General features: G+C 38.5%; 1 protein-coding gene across 2 annotated transcripts in view; it reads left to right on the top strand.

The window, feature by feature from the left end:
- Positions 1-27,037, top strand: part of LOC124158661 (lipopolysaccharide-induced tumor necrosis factor-alpha factor homolog) — a 68,152-nt gene extending 41,115 nt beyond the window's left edge. Inside the window, exons 2-4 of one of the 2 annotated variants that reach the window (XM_046533873.1) lie at positions 15,729-15,860; positions 22,100-22,229; positions 26,458-27,037. In XM_046533873.1, coding sequence (XP_046389829.1) covers positions 15,729-15,860; positions 22,100-22,229; positions 26,458-26,560 — 365 coding nt within the window. In that variant the 3' untranslated portion in view covers positions 26,561-27,037. The remainder of the gene's footprint in view (positions 1-15,728; positions 15,861-22,099; positions 22,230-26,457) is intronic. The other variant, XM_046533872.1, reaches the window with a different exon arrangement.
- Positions 27,038-27,261: the final 224 nt, after the last annotated feature.

Genomic DNA, 27,261 nt, shown 5'->3' with positions numbered 1-27,261 from the left:
AAATTTAGGCTTTGATTCACTCAGATTCTATATTATATTTCTACTCATTATTACTTATGCTATTTCTGATCTAGCATCGCTTTCACTGGTTTTCCACCACCGGGCCCATATCGCAGCAAATACACCTACACCATTTTCGATACCAGTGACAAAGGAAAAGACTATCCGAAGCGATTGATTTAAAAATCATCTGCGGGAATTCAATCAAGTCAAGAGAGTCAATTCAATCAAGGAATCAATTTCTGAGCAAGGGCGTACCCAGGATCAAAACTAGGGGGGGGGCAAGCCGCGGTCAAGTTGTAACATTTTGGCACATAAAAGGCTAATGAAACCAAAGTTTTAAGAAAATCATGACAGCATTTTATTAGTTTTTATGATTATTTCCTTGAAAAAATAATGATTTTTATTTTAGTATTCTGTCGTTCACTAATGTCGATGTTATTCAAAAGAAAATTTGTTCAAAACTTTCGTTTTTAACTAAATTGATTTTCGCTTCTGGGGGTGGGCAGCTGCCCTCCCTGCCCACCCCTGGCTTTGTGTGCTACTCAATAAAAGTTAAATAACAAGGGCAAGAATCAATTTAAGAGTCTTAATCCAGGCATTATTTCAATTTTCCGTAAAAGTAACAGCATTCAATGATGATGCAATGATGCCGTCTATTTTCTCTTGAGATTGTTACCCTCTTCCATGTTTCTGAGATGATTATTTTCTTCCAACTTTGGCACTCGGATTTTCCTGCCTTCGGGCATCAACACTAAACACAATAAGCAGTTCAACTATCACAGAATTCCCATGATTTTGAAAATTTTAATCGTTTTTCCATTAATACGCATGTAAAATGGCTATGAAAACAAAACCTTTTTTGGACCGAGTTAAAGTCAAAATACCTCTTTAAAGTTTAATACCAGGCCTTCGACAGGAGTTCGTGATTGTTTAAAAAACAAAACAAAAAAAAAAACGGGTTCACCCCAGTGAGATCGCGTGCCCTATGGGGAGAAACAGTCCCATAGGGGTCTTCATTGACGGAAACAGCTGAAGACAACGGGGCGCCACGCCCCGCATCCACGCCACTCCCTCGTAAAAAGCACACAAAGCCATGGTTTCTCGCATCGCGCCGGGAACGAAGGCAGTGAGCAGTGGGAGGGGCAGGACGGCGCCACGGGGAAAAACCGCGTTGGACCTCATTCTAATTTTAAAAGCGGGGAGAAGAAAGGAGAGGGGTTGGGGTGGGGGAGGGGTGGAAAAGGGGGGAAAATAGGTGGTGGACAGCTTTTGGGGGAGGGCTTGTGTGGTCGCGAAGGAGGCGAGGGCGGTTTATTTTTATGGATAAATATACGGGGGTACTTATAGGATAGACGATGAGTCGTGCGGGGGAGAGTAAACTTCCGCTCTTGTGAACATGGAGTACTTACCTCTCCCATCAGATGCATTAATACATATTAATTTGCAATAAATTTATTTTCATAACTTGCAAGTCCATTTTACCTCATTGGTTAATTTTATATGTTGTTTATTGCAATATAAATTTTATGCGGTGTCGCATCCGAAGACGAAAATAGCGATCTAAAAAGAGAAAGGTTTTCCACATTCGGAAATTAAACTGTGAAATAAGCATTCTCAGTTTCCCGATAAGCTCTTTCCTTAATATATAAGAAAATCTCATAAAATTTCCTTAATTTATTGGTCCATTTTAAATGATATGTAGGTCTGAATGCGACGTCGAATCGTTACATAAGTCAGAGGATCCTACGAGGTAGAATTTTTTCACATTCGGCCGCTGAAATTGTTCAATAAACGTCTTTAATTAATCTGCAATCTTTTATTTTCCAACCTTAGAATATAATTTTTTCGCAATGAAATGAAAACAGTTTCGAATATAAGATTTTTTCCATTTTCCTGACTTCAGTAAGGCAATCAATTCGCGAATAATAGCTATATTACGAGTTTGACAAGAATTTTTTAATAACAGGCACTCTATCCCATTTTTGGAAAGCCAGTTTCGACAAATTTACCTCACACAGCTGTCTGCTTGGTCAGTTATTGGAAAAGCAACGGTGTTAGCGGAACAACTTGAGTTCGCGGAGACGTGAGACCGGATAGTAATGGTATTCTGATCCCCATGCATAGACACTCATGAGAAGTGCCTGCGTGGGAAGCGATGCTGCCATCAGCACCTTCGAGGAAGCTGGTGGCCACGTGGGGAAAAGGACGGCGGATGACGCCGTAGGCAGCGGGCAGTCGGCGGAAGGTACTCATGTGCAAAAGTCGGAGGGCGTGTGCGCGACGCAATGTGTGTTGTTGTCAATAAATACCTTCACTAAATGACTTGTTCCAATAATTCCTCTGGAGTGCCAGCCCAACAGTAACCCCGCGCTTACAACGGTTAAACTTAATGATTTTCGCATCCTCGTCTCAATTAAAACGAGACAAAGGAAGGATAGTAGAATACTTGCCGTCGCATTGAAAATATACGTATCAAATTAATCAATTACATGGAAAACCCTCCTACGCGAATCTCCAATGCAAATGTCACCGGTGACGTCCATCCTAAGCGTTGGCCATCGTAACAAAAACACCAATTGATTATCACAACAGATGCACATCCCGGAGCGACGGACGGAAAACTGTGATGAAGTGCTTTCCCTCATGATATCCTTATAACGAACGCTTTTTCTACTGAAAAATCTCCTCTAAATTACTGCAGGGATTTCAGCCGGTATCATCAGATAGAGCCTTCAACTTAATTAGCTACATAAAACTAATCGCGAAAAATAAAAATTTTCTTCCATGAGAGGGGCAATTAGTAAAGCGAAGAAAACCACAGCGTAAGATAAGGGTAACTCTTTTAAAATTAAATAATTTTATCCTACACAATTTGTTTGCACATATTGAGGTTTATAATTTTTCACTACTGCGGGTTACAATATATTATCCTGGGACATTCGACTACACTGCGATACAGACCCCACAAGGACCGCCACGTTCGAAAACTTACTATAGAATATGTAAACAGAGGAGTATGTATGGGTGGATCGAGGGTTCTCTCGGCCCCATCCCTCAAAATGTTGGAGATAAATAAAAAATTAAGGATTTTAGTCTAAGGTAGTTTAGCATAGTGGTACACCGTCATATCAGTCACGCGTAGGGGTGCAAAATAATGATAATAGTGTTACGGGTGGTAACGAAAAATTTTAAACCTCTGTCGGAGAAAATAAATTTGGTGTAGAGGATAGAACAGCTTTATTTTGAATTAATTCCCTTTTTACAGCTGTGTTTTTGTTCTCTATACTAATTGCTCCTCACATGGATGAAATTTTTTATTTTTCGCGATTAGTTTCATGTGACTAGTGAAGTTACGGCTCTATCGGATGATAGATGCTGCAATTCCAACTGCAGTTAGGAGAGAAATTTTCAGCAGACCTAACCTTATGTTGATATAGTCCCCACCCACTATGATCGATCCATCATATTAAGTTATTACTAAGCAGCATTAGCTCATGTTTGCGCGAGAGATAGAGGCATATCCGAAGGACCGGCTGTGGCCAACTGAACGTGACGAATATTTCTGAAGAAACGATCGCCTCTCTTTGCGTAAGTCTTGCAGTCCCGAAGGAATACACCTGTTGAATTTACCCTAGAGAGTATCCTTACGAATCGCTTCTTGAGCGTATCATGAACGCAAGATGTCCTTTCTTTGTTTTTCTAGTCAATTATCTTTCACATATCCAATACAAACTTTTTATCTGTACCATTAAATAAGACTTCATTAGCGAGGCCGCAGTAAGACTTGTAGTTCCAAAGGGCAAATACCAGGAAATTCTCCCCCAGGAAATGAAGAATCTATATAAATCCTTCGTATGTAGTTCTATGTAAATGCATCTTCACATTAATATCAGCCAAAATCTTTAAAACATTAAAATACGGCCACAGTAATAATATCAACTGAGGAGATTTATTAAATAATGGAATAGAACTTTTATTAAATATTATCCTTACCGGGAAAGCTCTTTTATCGAATTCCCTCATTCTAATCAATGAAACTCGTACCAATACAACATATTAAGGAACCAACTACAAAAATACAGACTTCACGTAGCTCAAACTCCCTTCATTTTCACATCAAACTCGATAAATCGACCCTGAATTTTCACGTTTGCTTCACTTTCTTTGAATAGATAAGACTTACTTCACGAATTTTTATCAAGTCGATCAGGATGTCAATTTTTTTTAATAAAAAGACCCTTCACGTCGGGCGTTTTTCCTTCGGTTGAAATGACGCCATTGGGATGTTATCTTAAAAAAATATAAAATCAACGCGAAACGTTCGAGGAAGCTTACATCATAGGAATTTCCTAGATAAAACTGTATCACTGGAAAAACAGGATCACCATCATCACCATATATACGTCACCACGGACGTCCCTGTCACACAATATATACTGAATACGCCGTACTTTGCAGAAAACTTTGATATGTTTTCACAACGATTCCAGATAGAGCAGACCACGTACTTACATATTAGTGGGCACATTTAAAATCGTACAGATGACCTTTTACTAATATGTATGAAACAACTATAAAATACTCATTCGATCTTCGCTGCTGATATGGGGCCTAGATTATAACCATAAAGCGGTTCATTTTTGCACTGTAAAGGCAGAAATTAGCAGCTTATTTTACAGTGAGATTCATAACAGGCAACAGTGGTAAAAAGAGAAACATATCATGCAAAGAAAATGAGGATCAAAAAAAAATATTAATGGAAATGCGTCCAATGAAGAAAATGTGTCCTATTGAATTAGATCTAAGGTGAATGTTTTCTTCTGGACAGTAGCTATTCATTACATTATAAAATAGAAGAGGAAGAAAAAAGTCGTCCAGGCAAAAACTCATAAGTCCAATAAAAATCAGAAAAGAATGGACGGAGATCAATATTTGGATGACTGAACAAGAGCCTGCTGAAATTGGTACAACAGAAATTCAGCTAGGGATTTTGGGAAACGAAAGGGAACGAAGGAACGAGTTGATTCGGTAGTTGTCTTGACTAAAGGTTTTCCACATAGTGGGGACGGGTTCACTCCCCGGCGGAAATTTTCTCGGCTGCCTGATCCCTTTCTCGAGGACTACTACTTCTTCTTGTAGGAGACACTTCAATTACAGCACTCCATCCGCCGGAAGAAACGCTAAGCCGTGGTCCTCATGGCGCCTTTCGTTAATAGGAGGCTGATGCTCACGTCGAGTTTCTCTCCACCCTTCTCTACCACGCGAATGACCAAAGCCATCGCTCGCATCCTACAAATCGTACCTACCAACCACGAGAGGGAAGGAATTTATTAGCATGCATCGGTCTTCCAAACTTGGGCGAAGCTAATCATTTCATCACTGCGGGGGAAAAAAAAGAACGGGCGCCAGAACTACTAGTCTGGGTCAAAAGGGCACTATTTCTCGGGAGGGTCACCGTCCACTCATGAAAACGACCGGATAGCAACGGCCTCCTCTAATCAAACGCCGCTCTGACCGTGACGGTGCCACGCCCACCAGGGTCGAAGATGGCGGAGTAGTGAATTAGGGGGGGATGAGGGAGAGGAAGAGGGGAATAGGCGTCAAAAAAGAAGGAAGATGGGACGAAGGGGGTGAGTCATAAGGCCACGGGGTGGGGGATAGGAGAGGGGAAAAGGGAGCATCCATAGTGAAAAGGCCATGGGAAAGGAAAAAATATAACCAACACACACTGGAGCAGACGGGATCAGAGAGTCAACAACGACGAACTAAGACGGATGCAAATTCAAGAGCAGAATGAATGATAGTTCTCTCCTCTATGAGAAGATATGTGACTAAATTAGAGGCACAGCGAATAGCTTGAGCAGCGAAATGTGACTTCTTATCATTCCTCCTCTAACTTAAATTCTCTGTTCTTTCATATTCTTGACTGGCTGGTGGTCTATATTGACTCCTCGCGCAAAGGCGTACCCAGGATCAAAACAAGGGGGGGGCAAGCCATGGTTTTTCAAGTTGTAGGTAAGATTTAAGCATGGAAAAAGTGAATGAAATCAGCATTTTATGGAAACTGTAACAGCTCTTTATTAGTTTTTAAATTTATTTGCTTGAAAAATGATTAATTTACTTAAAGACATTTGCGATTTTGGCTTCTGGCGGGGCAGCTGCCCCCTCCTGCCCCTCGCTGGGCACGCCCATGCCCTCGCGAGTGATTTCGTCTAGACATTACAACTTCGGCCAGGGATTGATGGAATCCAATAGGTCACTGAAACATTTTTTAATATTCTCATATATCTTTCATCTAGGGCCTCTAAGGCCCAACTGAAAAAAATATGATTAAAAAAAAAAGTTTCTTCGTCTAGGATCACTAGCAGGAAACTGATTTGTAAATTTATTAGAAAGTCTGACACACTAGACCAATGGCTGTGTTTTATTGATTGTCGCGAAAATGCTGCGAAATCTCAAAATGAAATACTCTTAGCAACTTATCTCTCTATATTTATTTTCCGCTTCCATCTGTCAGTGCGGTTACTGCACATCGCAATATCCGATTACGGCAGAGGCATGGTTCGGCTAGAATGTAAGCGAGTGAGATCAGGGTTCAATGAACGCAAAGAAATGAAGGAAATAACTCCGATATGATTACATCAAAATATCTCCAATCAATATCAACATCAAGACACTTGTCACTGAAATTAGAGAAAAGAATGAAGGCATGAACAGTAAATGGGCAGTTTTTGGGCTTCGATAGGCTTCTATTTACTTCCTAAAACTTATTTTTTGGGGCTATCCCCAAACATCATAGTAAGCCGTGAGCTATTTGTTTAAGGCGTTGAACATTCAGTGACTACGAACGCATAGCAAACTTTAGCATTAGCCAAACATATCAACTTTAATATGCGAGTATATATAAACAAAACGGCTGCTACACAAGTATATTATTACTTCATTGTGTCATGAGAAGGAAAGACCTTAAGAAAAAGTCTCCAATACAAAAAGATCTTCCCGCTGAAAAAATGTCGACTAATACGCTGCTGATAATGAGCAGGTAGTCTTCAAAAAGAAAAAAATAATATCCATTCCTGAACGGAGAAGAGGGATTGACTATTCGCTTGACATGGACCAAATTATAAAAAGTAATAAATGCGAAACATAGAGATAATGAACTGCTCTATTATAACACGGAGGGCATGTGATGAGCGATCCTAGGTACTAGACATTCTCACACACCTAACTAGTTAGGGATAAGGTAAAATAAAATTATAAACGAGCCGTGAATAGTACTTGGCGATATGAAAATTCTCAAATTATTCTGGTACGAGCCTATCAGCCGATCGTAGCGCCATTTGCATGTAAACAATGTGATTTGTCTTCAACTACATTCAGTAAGAATCCATTAAGTAATCCGATGATCAGCTTAAGTTTTACTTTTATTACGATTCTTATAAAGCATAACGAGAGGTATAAAAGCGCTTAGCCAAAAAGACATAAGTTTTCGAGCAGTAATCAAATTTTTCGTATGCTTTCACCAGAATTACCACTATAGAATTTGTAGAAATGCAAATTTTCAAATCAAATTTACATAATATATGACGCGGAAATCCTGTTACATGTGGAGATCAGTCGATGCGATACGATCAGTAGCTGATACAGAAAAAACTCAAGGGGGGGAGGGGGCAAAAGATACCTTGAGTTACAATAATCAAGTCACAAGCAAAGTTTAAAAAGTTTTCAATTAAAGTCATTACGTAAAAACACACGAAAATTCCATCTTATGATATGAAAAAGTTACACTTGTGTTTCTGCAATGTTTGGCAATACGGGCGGCCCTACAAGGGAGGCGCACGCCCCCTTCGCCCCCCATCTGTATCCGCCACTGGATACGATGCAATGAGGAAAGCATACTTTGAAGTTTCCATGGAAATTGCATGCACCTCCTTCCTCTGAATAACCTCTTAAGTACTGAGGAATTCTCTCCCGCATATTCGATGACGCACAGCGCCTCTGGATTATTGAGGAAACTGTTCAGCAGAGGCGTTCAAGCACGGCGGAGCATTGCGAACGTTGTTTGAGCATGGGTTTCGTTAGATAAGGCGTAGACCCATTTCCTCTCTCTCCCTTGGCCGACCTAATTTACGAGGGTCTTCAGTGAGTGGAGATGGTAGACGGATGAGATCACTCCTTTCCAAGGACCTGCTTCATTTCTCCTTCATTGGCCCCAAGTCTGGAAGAATCATCCCTATTTTTAACCATACGTACGAAAATGTGGCCAAAAGGGGTTCTTCCGAACCAAATAGTATATGCTATCATGCCATCCGTATTTCGGGTGCGAATTCTAAAATATTTTCTGAAAGTTCACGACATTAAATTGCAAGGTGGTCTACAGAGTATTTTTGAAGGTATTGGTAACCAACTCCAGAATGAAAGTCGCTTTCTCCGGGCACGTAATCATATTTGCTTCGGGGGTGATTTAAGAAGGTATACGGATTGCCTGTATTGCGATTTTTTATCAATCCACTCACATCGGTAAACCATTCATTTCAGTAACTCTGCTATTGAATCGTTTGCATAATGATGAAAATGCAATTCGTCGCTCTTATTGAAAGTCATTATGAAATTAAACTATTTCGAAAAATGGAATAACAGAGGATAGATCGTCCTGGGCTAGTGGTCTCCTCAGCAGATGTATCGTGAGTACTCTCCTCGAGGGAAAAAATTTCAGGGGGGCAGAAGCCCCCCCTCACTCTGGCTACGCGGCTGGCCTTCATCATTCGACCGGTCTACGGTTTGGGGTTGATATTCGTCATGCGTAATGATTCCTAAGCGTCTACTCGCACATCGTAGTCATTTGTTTTTTAAAGCAGAAGGTAAATAAATAGAGCTGTCATCTCAACGAACAAAATACGTGAAGTGCTGGAAGGCATTTTTTCCCACTTACAATTAGTCCAATCAACTTGTCATCAAAAACTCCCAGCCAGGAATATCTTATTTTAGTTTCTTTCTCACGTCATTTTTTTGGCGCTGAGGTTTGTAACAATGCGTTCGTGACGCAACATTGCGAATATGGCAAATATATCTTAATGTTTGTTTTTTTTTAACTCCAACTCAATTAAAATGTAAGAAAAAATCCCTCCATTCAAAATTAAAGTACGCAAAATAGTATTATGGTATTTTCATTTCCGAAGGACTGTTTGGACTACAATGAAATTGGAAAATTGGCGCTTTTTGTCTGCTTCCGCAAACACTCACTTCTTCGCATTAATTAAACGAGATTACGATGGATTTTTTTACCACTGTTTCCCCAAGATATATCAACCCTGAATACGAAAACTGCCATAATATTCATAATTACCAAATTACCAAAATTAATTTTAAATTTGAAATTTCTATTCAATGATAATTTTAAGTAAATTTATTTTTTCTAATAAATTTACTTTTACGATGAATATTATTCCGTCTTCGTAAACCACTTCCCCATTTCACACACATTTTGTGATAAAACATTTAAAATACTTACAATTCTATTCTAATTTGGAATTTTAATACGACTACTCCTGTTATGCTTCACGATCTTCCTAATGTGCTCAGCTTGAGGGCCATTTCGATGCAACACCCGGCAATAGCCAGCTTCACTTATGCAACCCAGCGGTGGTTCCTCGAACGCGCCATTCTTTGCCCACTGAAATATTACCATGTTGCCAAATAATTTCCATGACTGACTTTATTCCCTGACTTTCCTGGATTCCCACGCTTGTGAGAACTCTATAGTAAATGGAGTGGCGAGATAGGATACAAGTTATTGCCCGATCCGTGAGATGTTCGCAGAATGCAGTTCTGGCAAGGCGGATACGTAAAACATTCTCAACAAGGGCGAATCGAGGAGTTTCACATCCATTTCGATGCAACATCTGGCCACAGTCAGGTACATTAATGCAACTCAGCGGTGGTTCCTCAAACGCGCTAGTGAAGATTCGCTGCAATAGGGTGGTTTCCTTCATCAAAGAAAACGAAATGCATTGATTGCGATTTCTTACCCAACATTAGTGTACAGTGACGTCACAGGGACCTAGTTTCTACACGAGTAGATATGAGTTTTACATTGTCTGAGATTACCAATTCATGAGGCATAGAGCTCAGGGAAACATCTCATAATAATCACACATTAAAATTACCTAAGTTCGAAAAGTTTCCTTCGTTTGATAGGGTAATAATAATCCTTAGTTAAGCCAAGCGCTGCCTGCTAGCAGGGTACTCCGCTACCTGCTGGCAGCCTGCGTCGTATCAGCACTCAAAGCCTTGCCCCAAGGTCACCTCACAGGGCCACAGTTGGAACCAGAAATACGTCACACGGACTTTTCTCAGCATTCCTACTTCGCCGTCGCGTTTTCGAGCGCTTGAAATTTTTCACTTTTCGTTTAATCGCGAAAAATAGATATCGTCATTCGAAAATCTAAGAGCGCAAAATGCGTACTCCAGGAGTAATAATCTTTCGATTTAGGCAATAAAAAATAATAGGAAACCACCCTATATCACCAAATTATAAAAAAATACTTATCACCATTGACCGCCGCAATGTTGCCAAAAATTTCCATGACCAATTTTATTCTCCGACTTTCCTGGTTTCCCAGGCTTGTGAGAACTCTGCAGTAAATGACGCGGCGTGAAAGAATAAAAGTTATTGCTCGATCCGCGAGATGTTCGCAGAATGCAGTCCTGGCGGGGCGGATGCGTAAACAATCCTCAAACGAGAGTGAACGGAGAAGTTTGACTCACACAATGGAGCAAGAGAGCTTGCTCGCACCCAATCGCCCATCGGATGCGAGGCGAGGCCTTGGTGCGCCCTCACACCCGCGACTTTCACGGTCGAAAGGCCATGAACGCCGGAGAAGTATTGAATGCACGGCGCGACGCATGAATTCCTCAGAGCCATCGAACCTTGGCCTCTTCAGCTACCTTTTCCCAAGGCCAAAGATGCGCCGATGGAAAATAATGTGCTTCGCGAGAAATTTTCTGCCATCACCAGGAGGAATTTTACGGCACGAACAACTAGAAATGGACCCAAATTCATTATCATCGGAGAAAATAAACGAGGGAATGTTTGGGCCGCTAGAAACTGAGATTGAAAGCCCACAAATTCCACTTATGAATATTTACTTCAGAGAAAATCATGTTGACGTTGCAATTCTATGGGGTTTTATGGAACATAGAAGGGACATTCGGGTCGACATCTCTTCCCAATAAATTAGTATCATAATTATGATTAAATCCACTAATTTACGTTAAGCCTAACGAGTAACGTCCCTTAGTCAAATATCTTCGATGAATGTATTAGGGATTTATTTTTAAACGGCTTTTCTAATTTTATACGAACTTTTTACGCCCGGAGTCGCTGAGACACTTGTAATAATGCATTCGTCCGAAAATAAGTCCTCGTAAAAATCTCCTTGTGCCGAATATATACACAAATGCATTTAGTAGTGCTTAAATTATGCTAAGTCACGTTGAAGCAGCAATGTAAAGGTTAAGAGGAGAGTATATAAAATATTGGCAAGAGAAAATTAATCCTTTTACAGGATGACTACTGATGATGACGGTGAATTTTGAAAAACAGCATGACTAATGATGACGGTGAATTTTGAAAAACCCAGGTTTTAGATACGACACCAACTGCGTCCATAGCTTCGTGTAGAATGAGTATGCATATGTACTCACAAAAACGTTTTTGTCAGAGTAAAAATAAGCAAAAGGAATTAACTTATTCGGAATTTTCGCCGTCTGTCGAAACAATGAAATGGCAAAATCTGAGGTTACGTGATGTGTCTCATTGGTAATTTCCGATGATAGCCTTCGTTTTCATGTTATTCATCGCTATTTTGATCGTAAATTTTATTCCCATTACATTTAATGCTCATGAAAAGAAGCATCTGGATTATGATTAAGCCTATTTGAAATATTTCATTAGTAAACTTTCCTCATTTTCAAATGATAACACTGAAGTCGTGGGTTTCACTTTTGGCCTCAGCTTTTTGCCTCAGCCACCTGGAGCGCCATTTTCTTCATCTTAGAGTTGTGAATTTTAGTCATAAATACTTTTCCAAGTTATACTTGTTATTTTGAGGAATAGGGAATAAATCCCTAGCAATATTTTACGAAAGGGACCTGATAGAGAGAGATGAATTAATATAATGCTCAAGGTAGAACGTAATCCGATCACGCTGAGTATATAATTAGCAGGGAAATCAGAAAAAAACAGTAAAATAATCATCATTTCTGAGTGCTGAGACTCTCTAAAATTAATTTCATTTTCAAAAGATGTACTCACGCAACATCTCGTGAAAGAATGACATCATAGTATATTAAAATAAATACACCGTTTACCTTTCAAAACAGTTTGATAATGCTCTGAGATGTATCATTAGTTGAGAATAATGATAGAATGAAATGAGAACGCAAGAATGCCATACATAAGTGACGGTAAAACTGATTGCGAACCAGGGTTTCATAAGAATTGAGGTTCAAGGTTGAGGAAATGGCATGATATTATTTTTTGTTATCCTTTTTTTAGTTTTGGTTTAGCTGAGTTTATTGCAACGTCATTGAATCGCCTCTGCAAGATGACATTCATGTCGTTATTTTAGGTTAAAAAGATGACTAGACGAGTTAATAGGTAGTGAGATGTTTTAAATCTTGGCCATAGAATCACCTATAGAATTGGAGGTTATTCATAAAGATCTGACTGTAAATAAAATCCATTAGTAAACTCAAATATTTTGGTGCATGGTGGCGTGTGGAGTTATAAACAAGATAAAATGAAAGTGCAAAAAAGAATCACTAGAAAACTCTTCTAGCTAAAGAATATTCGTAAATAATGTCTATAAAAAATTAAGGGCCAAAAAGAACAATATGTAATTAATAACTTCAGGCTTGACTTTGTGAAACCTCTCCATATTGGAATTAAGGAAATAAAACTTTTTAAGGTTCACTGTTGTTTAATTAAGGGCACGACCCGGGTTTCGTAACTTAGTTACATCGTCAGGTGACTGAACCTGCATGCATCATACATTTATACACAAAGTGCACAAGTGACTGTGAGGACATCTGTCGGAAAGGAAAAGGACTAGTGGGAAGGCGGGGGTGAAATAGGGAGGTGAAACACGGACTGAAATAGGGAGAGGGGGGGGGGGGGAGAAGGGAAAAGGGACAGCCTTGATTTGGGACGAGGGTTTTTCCTGTGAGGATAGGTATCTGACCAGCCAGGGGAGGGCGGGGTTAAAGTGGGTGAGGAGACGAGAGCTAAAGAAGGTGGCGGTGTTGGGGAAGAAAGAGAGGCTTTGTGTATAAATGTATGATGCATGCAGGTTCAGTCACCTGACGATGTAACTAAGTTACGAAACCCGGGTCGTGCACTTAATTAAACAACAGTGAACCTTACAAAGTTTTATTTCCTTAATTCCAAGAACAATATGTCTTTCCTAATCCCGGTCGAGGAAAAAGTAGTTCAAATTATTTCGAATGCGGACATTGAAGGAAAGCAAAATAAAAAAACTTCTGCAGACGGTCTGCCAGACCGTAAAGGGTTTTATTGGCCATTACTCCACCAAACGGAGAAAAAAAATGAAACACATAAATTTCTATGAAGTGCCACTCATGCCAAAATACCTAGGGGCAGAGACCATTAAGAATATAACGGGAGAGAGACTTTCTTCATTTCTAGATTTTGTGGATCCTTTGCTCTTCTAGTGGAGCACGCAAAAGTCAACATGATCCTTGCCATCCGGTCAAGTCATTCTTAACTTTACTGTTATCGGGTGAATGATCTTCTCTTTACATACAAATAAAAATCGTTTGATTATTAAATCAATTCTACTCAGGTTTCATGCTTTAAAAACTCACATACCATTTTGTAGGTAGCCTTTACTCTTCTAGTGGAGCACGCAAGTCAACATGATCCTTGCCATCCGGTCAAGTCATTCTTAACTTAACTGCTATCGGGTGAATGGCCTTCTCATTATATTCAAATAGAAATTGTTTGATTATTAAATCAATTCTACTCAGGTATCATGCTTTAAAAACTCACATACCATTTTTTAGGTAGTTTTCCGAGAGACTTATCCTATGGAAAGGTTCTATATAAAATTTAAAATATGACAATTGATGAAAGAGTAAAATAAATTAGCCATCACAATGAATAACACTCCATTTATTACAACACCACCCCCTAGCGTCAAACGTATTGTAACACTGCTCCTTAGCGATCTACGAAGATTTTTCGAGTGCTAAAATGGGGTTAGAGGGTAGAATTTTAGGGAAACGAGGGAGGGGAAGGAAAAGAATAGGATTTTTAGATAGATTGAAAGAGAGTATGCCTTACAGTGAATTAAAGAAGGTAGTGCTGGAAGGAAAGGGAGGCTCCCAGCTCACTTCTTGAATACTCCATGAAAAACTACCTTAATCGGTAGAATACTAATAATAAATAAGAGGAATATTCAAAGAAACACATTGTAATTCTTCCATCAAAATATTGAGGAAAAAACATTAACAAGAAATCAAATAGATTTTCATGGATGGTTTCAATTAATTATTTACACTGAAATAAGTTAAAACAATCAATTAGCTCTTTTGAATCATCAAGTCAAGCTCAGTTCAATAGATCTTTACCCCGTCTCAATAAACCGGTTCACTATATACTAATACATTTAAATTTTTGATTCTCTTCTGAACGTGCCACACCGCCATCAGTTATCATATAATGAAAATCTCACAATGAGAGCATATTACGGAATAAGTGGGTAAGTACAGGAGAGTTTGACGCCTCTAGGCAACGAAGAGAACTTTTAGCTTGAGAGTGAGATTTGATACGAGCGTCGAAAACATTTTTTAATATGTAAATTAAAGAAAATCGAAAATTAAGAATTTACGAGCAATTATCCGTTAAAAGAGACATAAAATGAAAAGTACAATAATTGAAACCCATTACTACTGAATAATGCTACGTAATAATGTTTCCTAAAATGTTATTCATTGATACACTTAATCGTGGTGGGAATTGCTTTGTGGATTTTTTTCATTGGAATGAATTCAACTGAGTAATTGTTGCTAAAATAGTAGTTGATTATTATTAAGTATTAAATTCTAGTAATTGATGCTAGAATTTCGTTCTTATGAAATGAGTGCCATTAATTTCATATCGATGTTTTGTTCTAATCATTTTTATGTCGATGCAGAACGTAGGGATTTAAAAACCAAATAAAATGACAACCTATTTTTACAAATGATGATAAATCTCTACCGTCCTTTAGTCTTAAGGAGCCAATAAACCTTAAAAATATGAATTCTTTTTAATATATTTAGCCTGTGAGAGGACAAAAAGCACATCACCAGAGCGAGAAAAATATTAAAAATGCTATGATCATCTTAAATACATTCGGCAGTCAGAGATTTAAAAAATATGTAATATATTCTATTCATAGTCTTATTGCAATTGGGAATAGGTAATATCCAAATATCTTACAAATGGAAGGAGCGAGATCCCTTCAAATCAAACTCTGTTTCTGTTTAAACTGCTTTTATTCTCGCTCACTACACGGTGAAATAAAATAAAACTTTTGTTGCAAATCACCCAATAGTTACTATAATTCATAAATCGAGATTTTGGATCATTGCCGAAACAAAGCCAAGATTTATAATGTAGGCACCTCGGGTTGCTAACTTTGTAATATGTTATATTTTAGATTTTGAAATGAGAAACTTTAAAAGACGACGTCAAAAACGTAATTCCGGAGAGGGAAGTTCCCATTTATATATGGAAAAGACTGGAAAATCTGAAAACAAAAGAAAAGTCGAAGGCCTCGAGGATAATGTAGGTAAGTCATTGAAATGTGATTTTAAGAGAGAGATTTTGTTTTGAGTCCCGCTGCACCACCGAAATCATATGTTAAAGCTATGAGAGCAGCCACTTGGCCATAATTAATTAATTCCTTAATAATTCCAATTTTAAATAATACCTCATTAATAACATGTGTAACAATACGAGGCCTGCCCAGTTTTGCATCACAGACCCACCCCGATAATTTCATGTACCCTTTGGCAAGATTCCTCAATCTCCAGAAATATTCCTTAACTGTAATAGTGGGATATGTATTAATCTATGCATTAAGTTAGATCAAGGTGAATAGAAAAGTGTATTCAAACCTTATAACGTTTCGAGAACATATAAAAAAAACACAAAACTGCTCTCCATTGAAAAAAAAACAAAGCGGGATATCATGGCACTTCGGCTTGCAAGCTCGTACTTGACCACTCCGCAGCTAGTATTAGTGCAAAATTAAATAAGAAGTTCCCCATGACAATTTAGCCTTAAAGGAACTAATGAAATCATAAAGTCCTGGCCGGAACTTTTAAGCATACGACGCATATCTATAATTGCTGGGATCAAATATTGAAAAGTACCTGAAATCATTCAAGAGTAATTGAAATTATTATGTTTAAAATTGATCGAACATCTTAAAATTCGTTAAATGAAAAGTTAAACTTGAATAATGCATAATAATAAAAAATCGCTGATGAAAATAATTTTTCCGTGTGAAATAAGAATGTCAAAACTCCTGACTGTAGAAAATGATACATCCATCTTCCTCCTACACTTTTGGAAAAGGTGGGCAAGTGTATCATACAATGTCGACATCGGCGAGGTTATGGTAAACAAAGACAGCCGATTGAATTAACTATAGTCTTATTGAACCAAAGCAGCAATAAAAGATGTGATAACTCAAATCCATGATGAGATTCAAATTATCTAATAAAACGAATATTTTGCCCAAATATTCAAGTAGGACTTAACATTCAGAGTAGATGATTAAAATAAAATGTAAATTTTCATAACAATCTCATTGCGTAGTGATTCAAACTCATGTTAAAATTCAAATTATCAAAGACATCACTTATAGGACGCTTACCGAACAATGAAAAAAATCTATTTTGGAGCGTACTTATTTAAGCACAAAAACTATTGAAAACTCTTCTACCATTTTTTAAATTCAAAATATAACAACCAGTTTTTTTTCAATTCATGGAATTATGCTTTACTACACCACCTACCGCCACAACACTGAAGTCAACTACGCCGTTAATTTGATTGTTTCTTTTTAGAAAAGCCAATATTAGGTCTACTATTAAGTGCAATGGTGGAATTTTCTATTCAGTATCATAGGAAGATAAATGAGACAGTTTCCAACCGCTATTTGGTTTTTATAACCATGATATATCATTTTTTTACTTTTTGCACAAAGAGGAACATGAAAATCCCCTTATCCGTCTTACAGACTGAAATTGCAGTAAGACCTATTGATCACGATTTAAACAGGCTCAACAATATTTGATGGCAAAAAAAGGTTACAGTGATACCTAATGTTTTCTCGGGGCGACCATATTCCATACAATTAGACACTATTCAAAAGAACCGAAAACAAAGCAGGTGAGTCGAGCAGGTACCACATGTGAGGGTAATCCAATCGCTCATTTAAAAGGAGGTTATCAACTTAGTCAGAAATACTGATGGAGGGAGCATGTTTGCAATTATCGCAATCAACTGCACGTCTTTGAACATCCTCCCAATTTCGTTTGAGGGCCTTGGAGTAACAGGAAGGTCACGACCTTGGATCATCATTGTCTCCTCTCTCTTTTCAGCATATGCACTGGCTATGCTTCCGTTCACCTTGACTTTCGCCCACAGTTATTATTGCGTGATTGCCGGTGGTAATCTAAAAAAAATGGCTAAAGTTGAACTCGATCAGACATGAATTCCGTCGTATGTACCACTAGACTGACAACCACCAACCAAAAAATACCGATTACCAAAATATATTATATGTAAAATTTAGCAATGAACGAAGCCCTATTAGAACATGCCGCATACTAGCTGTGATGCTGGATTTATATCACAAAGAAAACCAAAAATAATTCATTGCAATGAGACTCGTGAGAATAAGGAATTTCTCATACTCTTTCAAGATGCTTAATGGCCAGTAAATCATGCAACCCTATATGAATGTAATAAATGCGATAAATGATTTAACTAAAATAAAAAAAAACATATAAAATTTAGGGAATCCATTCCTTCAATGGTATGGTCGCTATTCATGCCAAATATAGATTTTGGGTGCGACAAAGCTCGGCTCGAGTACTCGGCTTGTACGTGTTGATTTTTCGTTTTCACGTACATCATACCTCTTTAAATTGTGACCAAAGGTGGGAAAAATTTAGTTTTTCGTTTCATTTCAACCGTTGTCTCATATATGCTTAATATATTAAAAATTATTCCGAGGATCTAGATACTGCCAGTTTATAAATTTGAGGGAAGCAAAATTATTAGGATTAAAATTTCATCACCTTGATTAAATTTTACTGGATTTATTATTTGCTTCCTTGCACATTTCCCGGGAACTCCAATTGACTATATAAAAAAAAATCTGATTTTGTTATTTACATACGTGACTTTGAACTTTAATAAACAAAATAATTATTTTATGAAGAGAAGTAGAAAAGCATCGCGTGCAATAATAAAATAAATAACAAGTACATAAACTGAAACTAAATGTATTGGGGATATAGAACGCTTCAGACATTAAGTTTGAGTTGCAGTTTTGGAACAGCTTACAAAATGTCTCACGCCAAAAAGCAAAGGGAAATAATTCAGAGAAAGAATGAATATTTTCAAATCCAAATAAAGGTAGAAATACCCAGAATTATGAATGGACATAATTTGATAAGCGACAAGAGAAATAAAATTAACGCAAACACTGCCCTAACGTAAGTAACGACTTGAAGAAACAAAATTTACATCCATTTCTTCCGGTATTATCCTAAATATGACGGATTGAATGTCCACCAATTTTCTTTTATCGTAGGTACTACAAAGTTCTGATGCTCTATTTTATAGATCACTTTTACTGCCGCATTTTTGGATATTATAACCATAATAATAGGCATTTAACTCAAATAGTGGTATTCACTTTTCTCCAAAAGAGGGTAATATTGATACGAAATTAGTCTCCATCTCACTCCATTTCCTTCACGTTATATTCGACTTCGTTCAAACTTATAATTGATGGCGATGGCGATAAAATACAGTATACCAGCTGAATACCATCATCAACTCGTTTACTTACCTGCCTGATTCCCCAAGCTACTTCCTAAGCTCCTCATGTTTTGTGCACGCATTTTAATGACCGTGGACAATGGTGCATAGATTAAACCCTCTCCTATATTAAAGCCCATCCTCATTTCCCTAAAGTTTTTCATGTAATTTGATTTTTGTGAGTGTTTTATGATTAAACTAACCTCTAACTTTAATTTTATGAAGTATTTATAATACAAGACCCACCTTGAAGCAGTTCAAGGAACCTTAGTGAGGAGTTCTCGGGATCGCCACCGGGTCAGGAACTGCATAGCTGCCGACGTTTCGATGCCCGACTCGGCCATCGTCCTCAGGGGTGTGAGTCTTCACTCATGGCCGAGTCGGACATCGGAACGTCGGCAGTCATGCAGTTCCTGACCCGGTGGCGATCACGAGAACTCTTCACTAAGTCTATTCGCCGGAAAAGCGCGAAATCTTTCTTCAGTTCAAGGAACCGTTTACACGAAGCTATAAATAATTCGAATATACTAGTGTCGTACCACAGATGATGACCACACATTTTCAGTATTATGTAAAAAAATTGAATTCAATTCCACTCTCACAATGCCTAATAATCAAATAGTAGTAGTACCGAATATGTACCATGAGCTCTGGACGAAGAAAATATTTCTAACTAGTAATAGATTTGCTGAAATTAAAGGTTTTCGTGAATTATTTATCATCTGGTATGCTAATGATATTAAGGGAGGCGGCCGATAGACATGAGAGTCATTTGGAATTTGAGGGAAGCACAGGGAAATGCGTGGAGAGAAATCTATATTAGAGAGACAGCATTAGTCTCCTCGTGTGAAAACCACCCAGGGTTCAACCTCTCATTCGTCTGACTGATTCCGGTGCTAGAATGTCCTGTATACAGAATTCATGAAAGAAAAGAGCACCAAATATGCCAATTACCTCTGTATCCTCTTTCGTTTTACCTTTATGATGGGTAATTTAATATCATACGATGCATAGCAGATAAAAATAATGAAAAAAAAAATAAAATGCTTCAAAGCTACGCAAGAAATAAAATTTACAAACGCAGGAGTCCTGTCATAAAAATAAAACATTTTCTTCAACACGACCATTAGCGTCTATGGAAGGATTTTAAAGCTGCGCGAGAAATATTAATATTTACTAATTTTATGTGGCATGATTTCTCAAGAGTTAGTTTATATGGACAGAATGAGGGAGTTAGTTAAAGGAAATTTTAAGTTGATTCATGCTCTTAGGAACTGAGGAACGCTTTAGAGCTTCATTTTGAGCGGACTACAAAGTATTGAGAGGGTTTCCCTGTTTACTAAAAAAAACACTGTTATGTGTCTGTCGACGAGCGGACAAGGTCATGTTTAAGCAGCCAGTATTTTACCCCGGAGACCGACCCGAAAAGCAAACAACGGAAACTGTTATCTCACGCCCATCCTAGCGCTCACGTCACTCGCATTTCCAAAGGCAACGTGGTTCGGCAAAAAACTAACAGATTCCAAGCCTCTTGAGCGACGCAAGTATGGCATCCGAGCCCGCTCGAAAACAACAGGGTTACTTTCCTGCCAAGATGAAGGCGCGTCTCAGTAGAAACCCTTCAACACGTCTCCTACCAGTTGCTCTAGACTTCTGCTCTCTCCATACAAGAGAATTGAAGGTTTAAAAATTGTTAGTTTTCGATGCCAAATTAGAATGCAGATTATTTTGGCAACTTTGATCATGACATTAAGAAACCCGTTCAAACTAGCAAAACCGACTTTTTAAAGGGCCGTTTTACACGGGACACGTCAATGCGCACTGAAAGCATATTTTGAAATTGCGAGAATGCAAACTCGGAATTAGGGCAGGGGCTATTTTGCCATCTCGCAGACATGCATTCTAGCAATTCACCATTGCACATGACGCGATTTTGACTGTGACGTCGTGCATACGCCGTCATCGTCAGATCATGCAATGACGTGCCCCGTATAAAACAGCCTAATACACAAAAAAACTAGAGGAAAACACCAAAATGTTCTGCCAGGCCCCAGGCTTGTGGGAAAGGATGGTGAAAGAAGCGATATAAATTCTACTAACAAGAAGAAAATGTTTTAACAGAGACAAAGGGTTCCACCTCAGCCAATCATGCAACCCAATCATTAAGCGCATCCATCAATCACATCCGGCTTGACCCTTGGGAAATCGTGAACAGGGTGGAGAAATATTGTATCACTAAATGTTTACACTGGATAGCTGATACCAAAAAAAAGAAATAGAATGGAATGTTATCAGATGTCCAGTCTGAGTTCCAGTCTATCTCCATTCTCTTTCACTACTTCATTTATTCCATAAACTTAAGTCAAGTACCTACTTTGATTGGCCGCAGGTTTTCCCTGTTGCCGGATGCTCTGGAAAAATCATGACTTTGAATGCTTTGCCTGCCGTATATCGCGTTGTATCCGTTGAATCCGGCAACAGGACAAAATCGCGGCCAATCGGAGAGCTTGGATGCAAGTTTTTGTGGTTTAAAAATGGAGCTTTTTCGACCTAAACGTCATCGGTAATTTTTGTCCCTACTGGTGTCAGCTATCCAGGGTAAACATTTCGTGATACAATTTTTCTTCACCCCGTCTGTCTGGTTTTTCGATTCCTTCATCAGACTACCATGAAGACGATGAGCAACGAGCTCTTCGAAACGTTGGCGACGATGCAATTTTTAACCCGAACGGAAGCCGGAGAAAAATTCATCAGTGCAAAGTTAGATTTAGTATTGATAAAATGTTTTCTAGTCAGCCTGACATGGCATTGCGAGATCCAATATTTTTAAAAACATTTTACGGTGTAATAAGTGTGATCAATTCTAGAGGCATTGTCGCCCATTTTCAAATAAACGATGGAAAATTATTTTGCTGCCGCCGAAAAATACACGACGAATTCTGATGATCTCATTTTCTCTCTTTTCAGCTCCGCAGAATTATGGACCAGAAGCTCAGCACTTGACCTGTCCATCTTGCCGGGCAACCGTTACGACGAAAGTCCTTCACGAAAATTCCACGAAAACGCATATCATTTGTTTAATCATGTGTGTCGTGGGGTAAGTGATAGTTGGTATTGCGAACTCAAAACAAGAGTAATATTGTAAAACGAAGGTAATTAATCATAGCCATCTTTAATAATTCCACAGCACTATGAAAATCTATGACATAAAAAATTTTTCAATATAGTTTCTCTGTATAAGCTGTCTTACTACCGAAATTTTCTCCGAAATCAGTGCGAAAGAAGATGTCGGTTCACTGTAACCTTTTCTGAAGTAGTCCAGATATGCTTCGAAAATCCATTTCCATGAAACGGAAAATTCTTTGCATTCGTGGTCAGTGAAGCAAACGACGTTGTTTAAAGAAATTCTATGCATTCTAGTTTAATTTTTACGATAAAATCTCTGGAATGGCTTTTCTCTCCAAGCAAAATTATTAATAAATTCATTACCAGACGAATTATCTGGTGAGGAGTGAATTTGTATTCCTTTATTGTCACTGATGCAGTCCAAGCGATATGCAGTTCACATATTCACAAGTCCAGTTATTATTATTTCCAGTCCAGTTCTTACGGTTGTAAATGAAATTGAGTAGCTTTATGTTACATAAACTATTTAATGAGCTTCGTGTGTGCGACATTAACCCTTTCTAACCCAGAGCTGTTTCTGGGAGAAATCAAATTTCAAGATTTTTCATTTTGAAAACTTGAAAATTTTACACTCAATGATAATTATCTTTGCAGCTAATTTCATCATAAAAATTTACACTACAAAAATATTTAGTTCAGATATCTCCTAATTAGAGCTGAAAGTTTAAACATTTTTGATGTTGCTTAGAAGCAACATTGGGTTATAAAGGGTTAACCGTATATACAAATGACTTAGGTTAAAATAATATCCTTAACAGACCTTCATGAATAGTATAACTAATAAATATTGTAAATTTATAAATTCATGAAAACATTGACTGTCTAAAATATAGCCTTGAAAACACATTTCGTCGGGAATAATCACTTCTTTATACTTTCAGTACATTGTGTTCGTTTTTTTAGAACAACTCCTTCATCACTACATCCTTTTAAATTAAAGTGTTCAATTTTATTCCTAAAATGCTTTAAAAAAAGTGTAAAGACTTCATTAAAGAGAGCAAGATAATTGTGTAGCAACGAATACAAGGATACTTTTTCAACAAAAAGCACACTGCAAAACCCGAAAAAAGTACTGCAAATTAGAGCTCAAATAAATATTCAGAAAATGCATTTTTTGTTTCGACATCAAATGAGACCAACATCTGCCGTAAGAGCCTTGAATTTTTGTGAAATTCCAGACAGAATTCGGAAGCAAACGCAAGTATGGATTGAGGAATTACCAATATTGAATTGCTGAGAGCGGATTAAGAGTTGTCATCTTTCTCTTCTTATCCCCTAACTTTTGTCGGCCTCGGTGGCGCCGGGGTAAAGTCCCCTGCTAACATAGAGGTCGCGGGTTCGAATCTCGCCTGGGTGGTTTGACCACCATCTAGGGTATGGATGTATGTGATTGTCAAACAAGTTAATTGTAAGATAGGACTATCTAGTCCTAAATTCGCTTGTGAAATAAAGACGACATTATTATTATTATTATTAACTATATCGTAATTATGAAAAAACAGCTGCCACCTCGATAGCTAACGACTACGTAAGTCACTCTATTTAAGAAAGCTGTTCATTGAACTTTTTTTCATTCGTCTAGTTTTAGATTGAATGAATCCCGCAGTGGCGGATACAGATGGGGGCGCAGCCCCCCCCCCTTTGAGGGGCCACCCGTATTGCCAAACATAGCATAACCGCAACTTTAACTTTTTGATACCATAAGATGACATTGTCTTGAATACGTGTATTATCGCTTTAATTAAAAATTTCTGAAGCTCTGCATATGACTTAATTGTTTTTTATTACGATAAACGTAAAGGTAATTCAAGATATCTTTTGCGCCCCCCCCTTGAGTTTTCTTTGTATCGGCTACTGAATCCCGGCCACAAAGTAATCATCGTATTCATGGCTGAATTGATATAAAAGTCCTCCACTTATATTTTCTCTATTTTAGAGATTTTCCAATATCCAAAAAGTAGCAAAAAATTAAAATATAAGAAAATATTTAATGTCGAAATAAGGCGAAGCTGGTCGTCAATAATAAAAATATTTGTAGGAGACTGCTGCTGAATTTATTCACTTATGAATTCGACCAAAAACTGGATAAATGATTAAGAGGTTTAATACATGACATTCTGAAAGATGAAGAGTCACATATTCGCCAGATCTCTATAGCCTGATCTACCGCTCTTTTTATCCTCTCTGTAGTTCAATATTGAGGAGGTATTTAAGAAGGAATATTAAGATAAGTAAGCCAAAGAATGTATACATTTTTATAAGGGGAATTATTATAGGTGAAGATCTTTATGGTTTAAGACCGGTCATCTGTATTTGGCGTCACAGATTCATTCAAATACAGGAATCGTTTGGAAGTTAAATTAGTGATCGCCTACGACGCGGAAGCAAAGGGTGACCGAAAGGGATCACTTCGACGGGAACGGTTCATTTCTAGTAATGCATCGTTGTTTCCTCGAGTAGTGAATGACTCATTGAGCGGTACATTTGATGATACAACGGCTCTCCGAAATGGGGTTATTCTTATTCGGAAATACATAATTAGGTTACATAATACCCTCTGGTTAGTTTCTCGCAAGTTTCGAAGGGCGACTCTCCCTTGCCGTCATCAGGGAACTAGGAATCAGATGACCATTTGATCTACTCACTTGAATACATGCACCAAGGATCAAATTCGTTACGATATAACCATTCGGCTAAACCGGGATTCGAACCCGGATCTTACGCTTGCCGGTCAGGTATGCTACCTGTTACCATACCATACATGACCGGCAACCGGAAGATCCGGGTTCGAATCCCGGCTAAGTCAAATGGATTTTTTTCTCATGGCTAATTTAAACCTTAGTGTACATGGCTTTGCATCCGTGCTCGTGACGGCGGACAAAGTTACTCGTTCCAGTACTTTATATTCACTTGGATTCCTCAATCCCTTCTGGGGCTCGCCGAGAGAACCTAAAGCGATGAGAAAACCGAAAAGATCTTCACCCATACTTGCTACACTTATAATAACTAGCTGTGCCAACCTGCCTGTTCCACAGCTCCTGTGGGCCCTGGCCACAGCTGTTCCCCTAAGTCATTTGGCTTATGGGAACAGCTGAGGGGAGGCAGGAATTGATTGTGGCTTGCCACTGTTTGTCTCGGGCTGTTTTTGGTCCGTTTTTGCACATCTCTTGTCCGCAACGTAACGCAATATTGAGATACAGCGCTGGGACCAAGTCTAAAATGTGCGCGCAGAGATTAAGCGTCGAACGCACCACGTACGACACAGGCAGACCCTGAAACGTGACTGTGCAAAATGACTGACTGACACGCTACAAACTTAATGCACAGCGTGGTCAGAAATTCACTGATATGCCGCCATGGGCGTTAAAGGTTATAGAGCGCTATTCGAACCAAAAATATTCGGACTCGGAGTCTCGCTTCTTGCCGCTTGCGCTACTGAAACACCCATGGGCGTACCCAGCGAGGGGGGGGGGGGGCAGCTGCCCCTCCTAGAAGCAAAAATCGCAAAAGTCTTTAAGCCAAATCAGTACTGAATTGAAACGAAAGTATTCAAAAAAATTTCTTTTAACCCACGAAAAATGATATATAATAGTATCAGATATGTTGATATCAGGTAACTAAAATAAAACTATTTTTTCAAGGAAATAATCCCATGGCTTGCCCCCTCCACCTAGACCATGGCTTGCCCTCCCACCCCCCTAGGCCATGGCTTGCCCCCTCCCCTAGTCATGATCCTGGGTACGCCCTTAGAAACACCTACGTTTTTGCATTACTAATACACCGATGTTCGAACTGGGACGAGAGCAAAATTCAATCTTTTTGCTTTGTCTGGCTGGTGCTTCGAAACCACTTTCGGTTCGACGACACCACCTCTCATAAGGACGTTCGTATTCACTTGCGCTGCGTTCTGATTGGCTAACCTCAAATGGTGACTAGTTCGAAAATAGTACAACTGAGCAAAACATTTGCAAGTAATTTGTTGTTAAGAATAACTTACTCTATAACGTCCATGGTAGGGTATCAGTGAATTTCCGACCACTCTGCATGTAGAATTTTTCATGTATTGGCATTTGATTTCAATACGTGCAAAACTGCAAACATTTCTTATCCTGCACACTGAAGTCTTCTTCCCTTTCCAGCCTCTGGCCCTGCTGTCTCATCCCGTACTGCGTTGACAGCTGCAAGAACGCGAACCACTACTGCCCGTCCTGCAACGCCTACCTGGGGACATACAAGGGATAATTTCATCACAAACTTCGAGCTATCAGTGGTACATGGCATGCAGAAACCTCAGGATAGCAACTTCTAGATAAAAATATCGGTTACATCATCATCACCAGAACATTGCGGAATCAAGAAAGAGGCTCCAGCCCTGGGGAGGAACGCATGATTCAGAGCTTATCAATATTTTTTCACGCTTGGACAACAGTCTTCATAATCTCTTCATCGTGAGCTAATAATTTTAAATCTTGCGCCAAGGGCCCCCACTTAAAAGTGAAAGTGGCATTAGGGCGCAAATGATGTTTGTTAGAGTACCTTATATAAGGAAAGTAACTGTCGTCTAGCCATGTAGCTTGGCGGCATGGAAATATATTTACCAATTTTTACTGAAATAACCATAGTATATAATAATATGAGCCATATTCATTATTCCAGTTCATTAAAGGGTTCATTGTATGTATTCTATGAATTTTGAAATAAATATTTGAGCATTTTTCATCGCAGATGTATTTTATACAAAATACTTGTGTTTCTTAAGTTTAATTAATAAATGATTTTCTTTGTCCAACGACAAGGTGTATTCAAACACTATCTATTACATCCTTTCCTTTCGGTAGATACAAACTTGATGCTCAGGTATTAGCCACCATAAACATAAACGAACAATAAATAGGTATTTTCACTTGGCACCTATTTAGTGTTGCCGCGAGAGGAGACTTTAG

Source organism: Ischnura elegans, chromosome 5 (genome assembly GCF_921293095.1).
Source record: "Ischnura elegans chromosome 5, ioIscEleg1.1, whole genome shotgun sequence".
NCBI lineage: Eukaryota > Metazoa > Arthropoda > Insecta > Odonata > Coenagrionidae > Ischnura > Ischnura elegans.
This window is presented reverse-complemented; position numbering and strand designations above follow the sequence as displayed.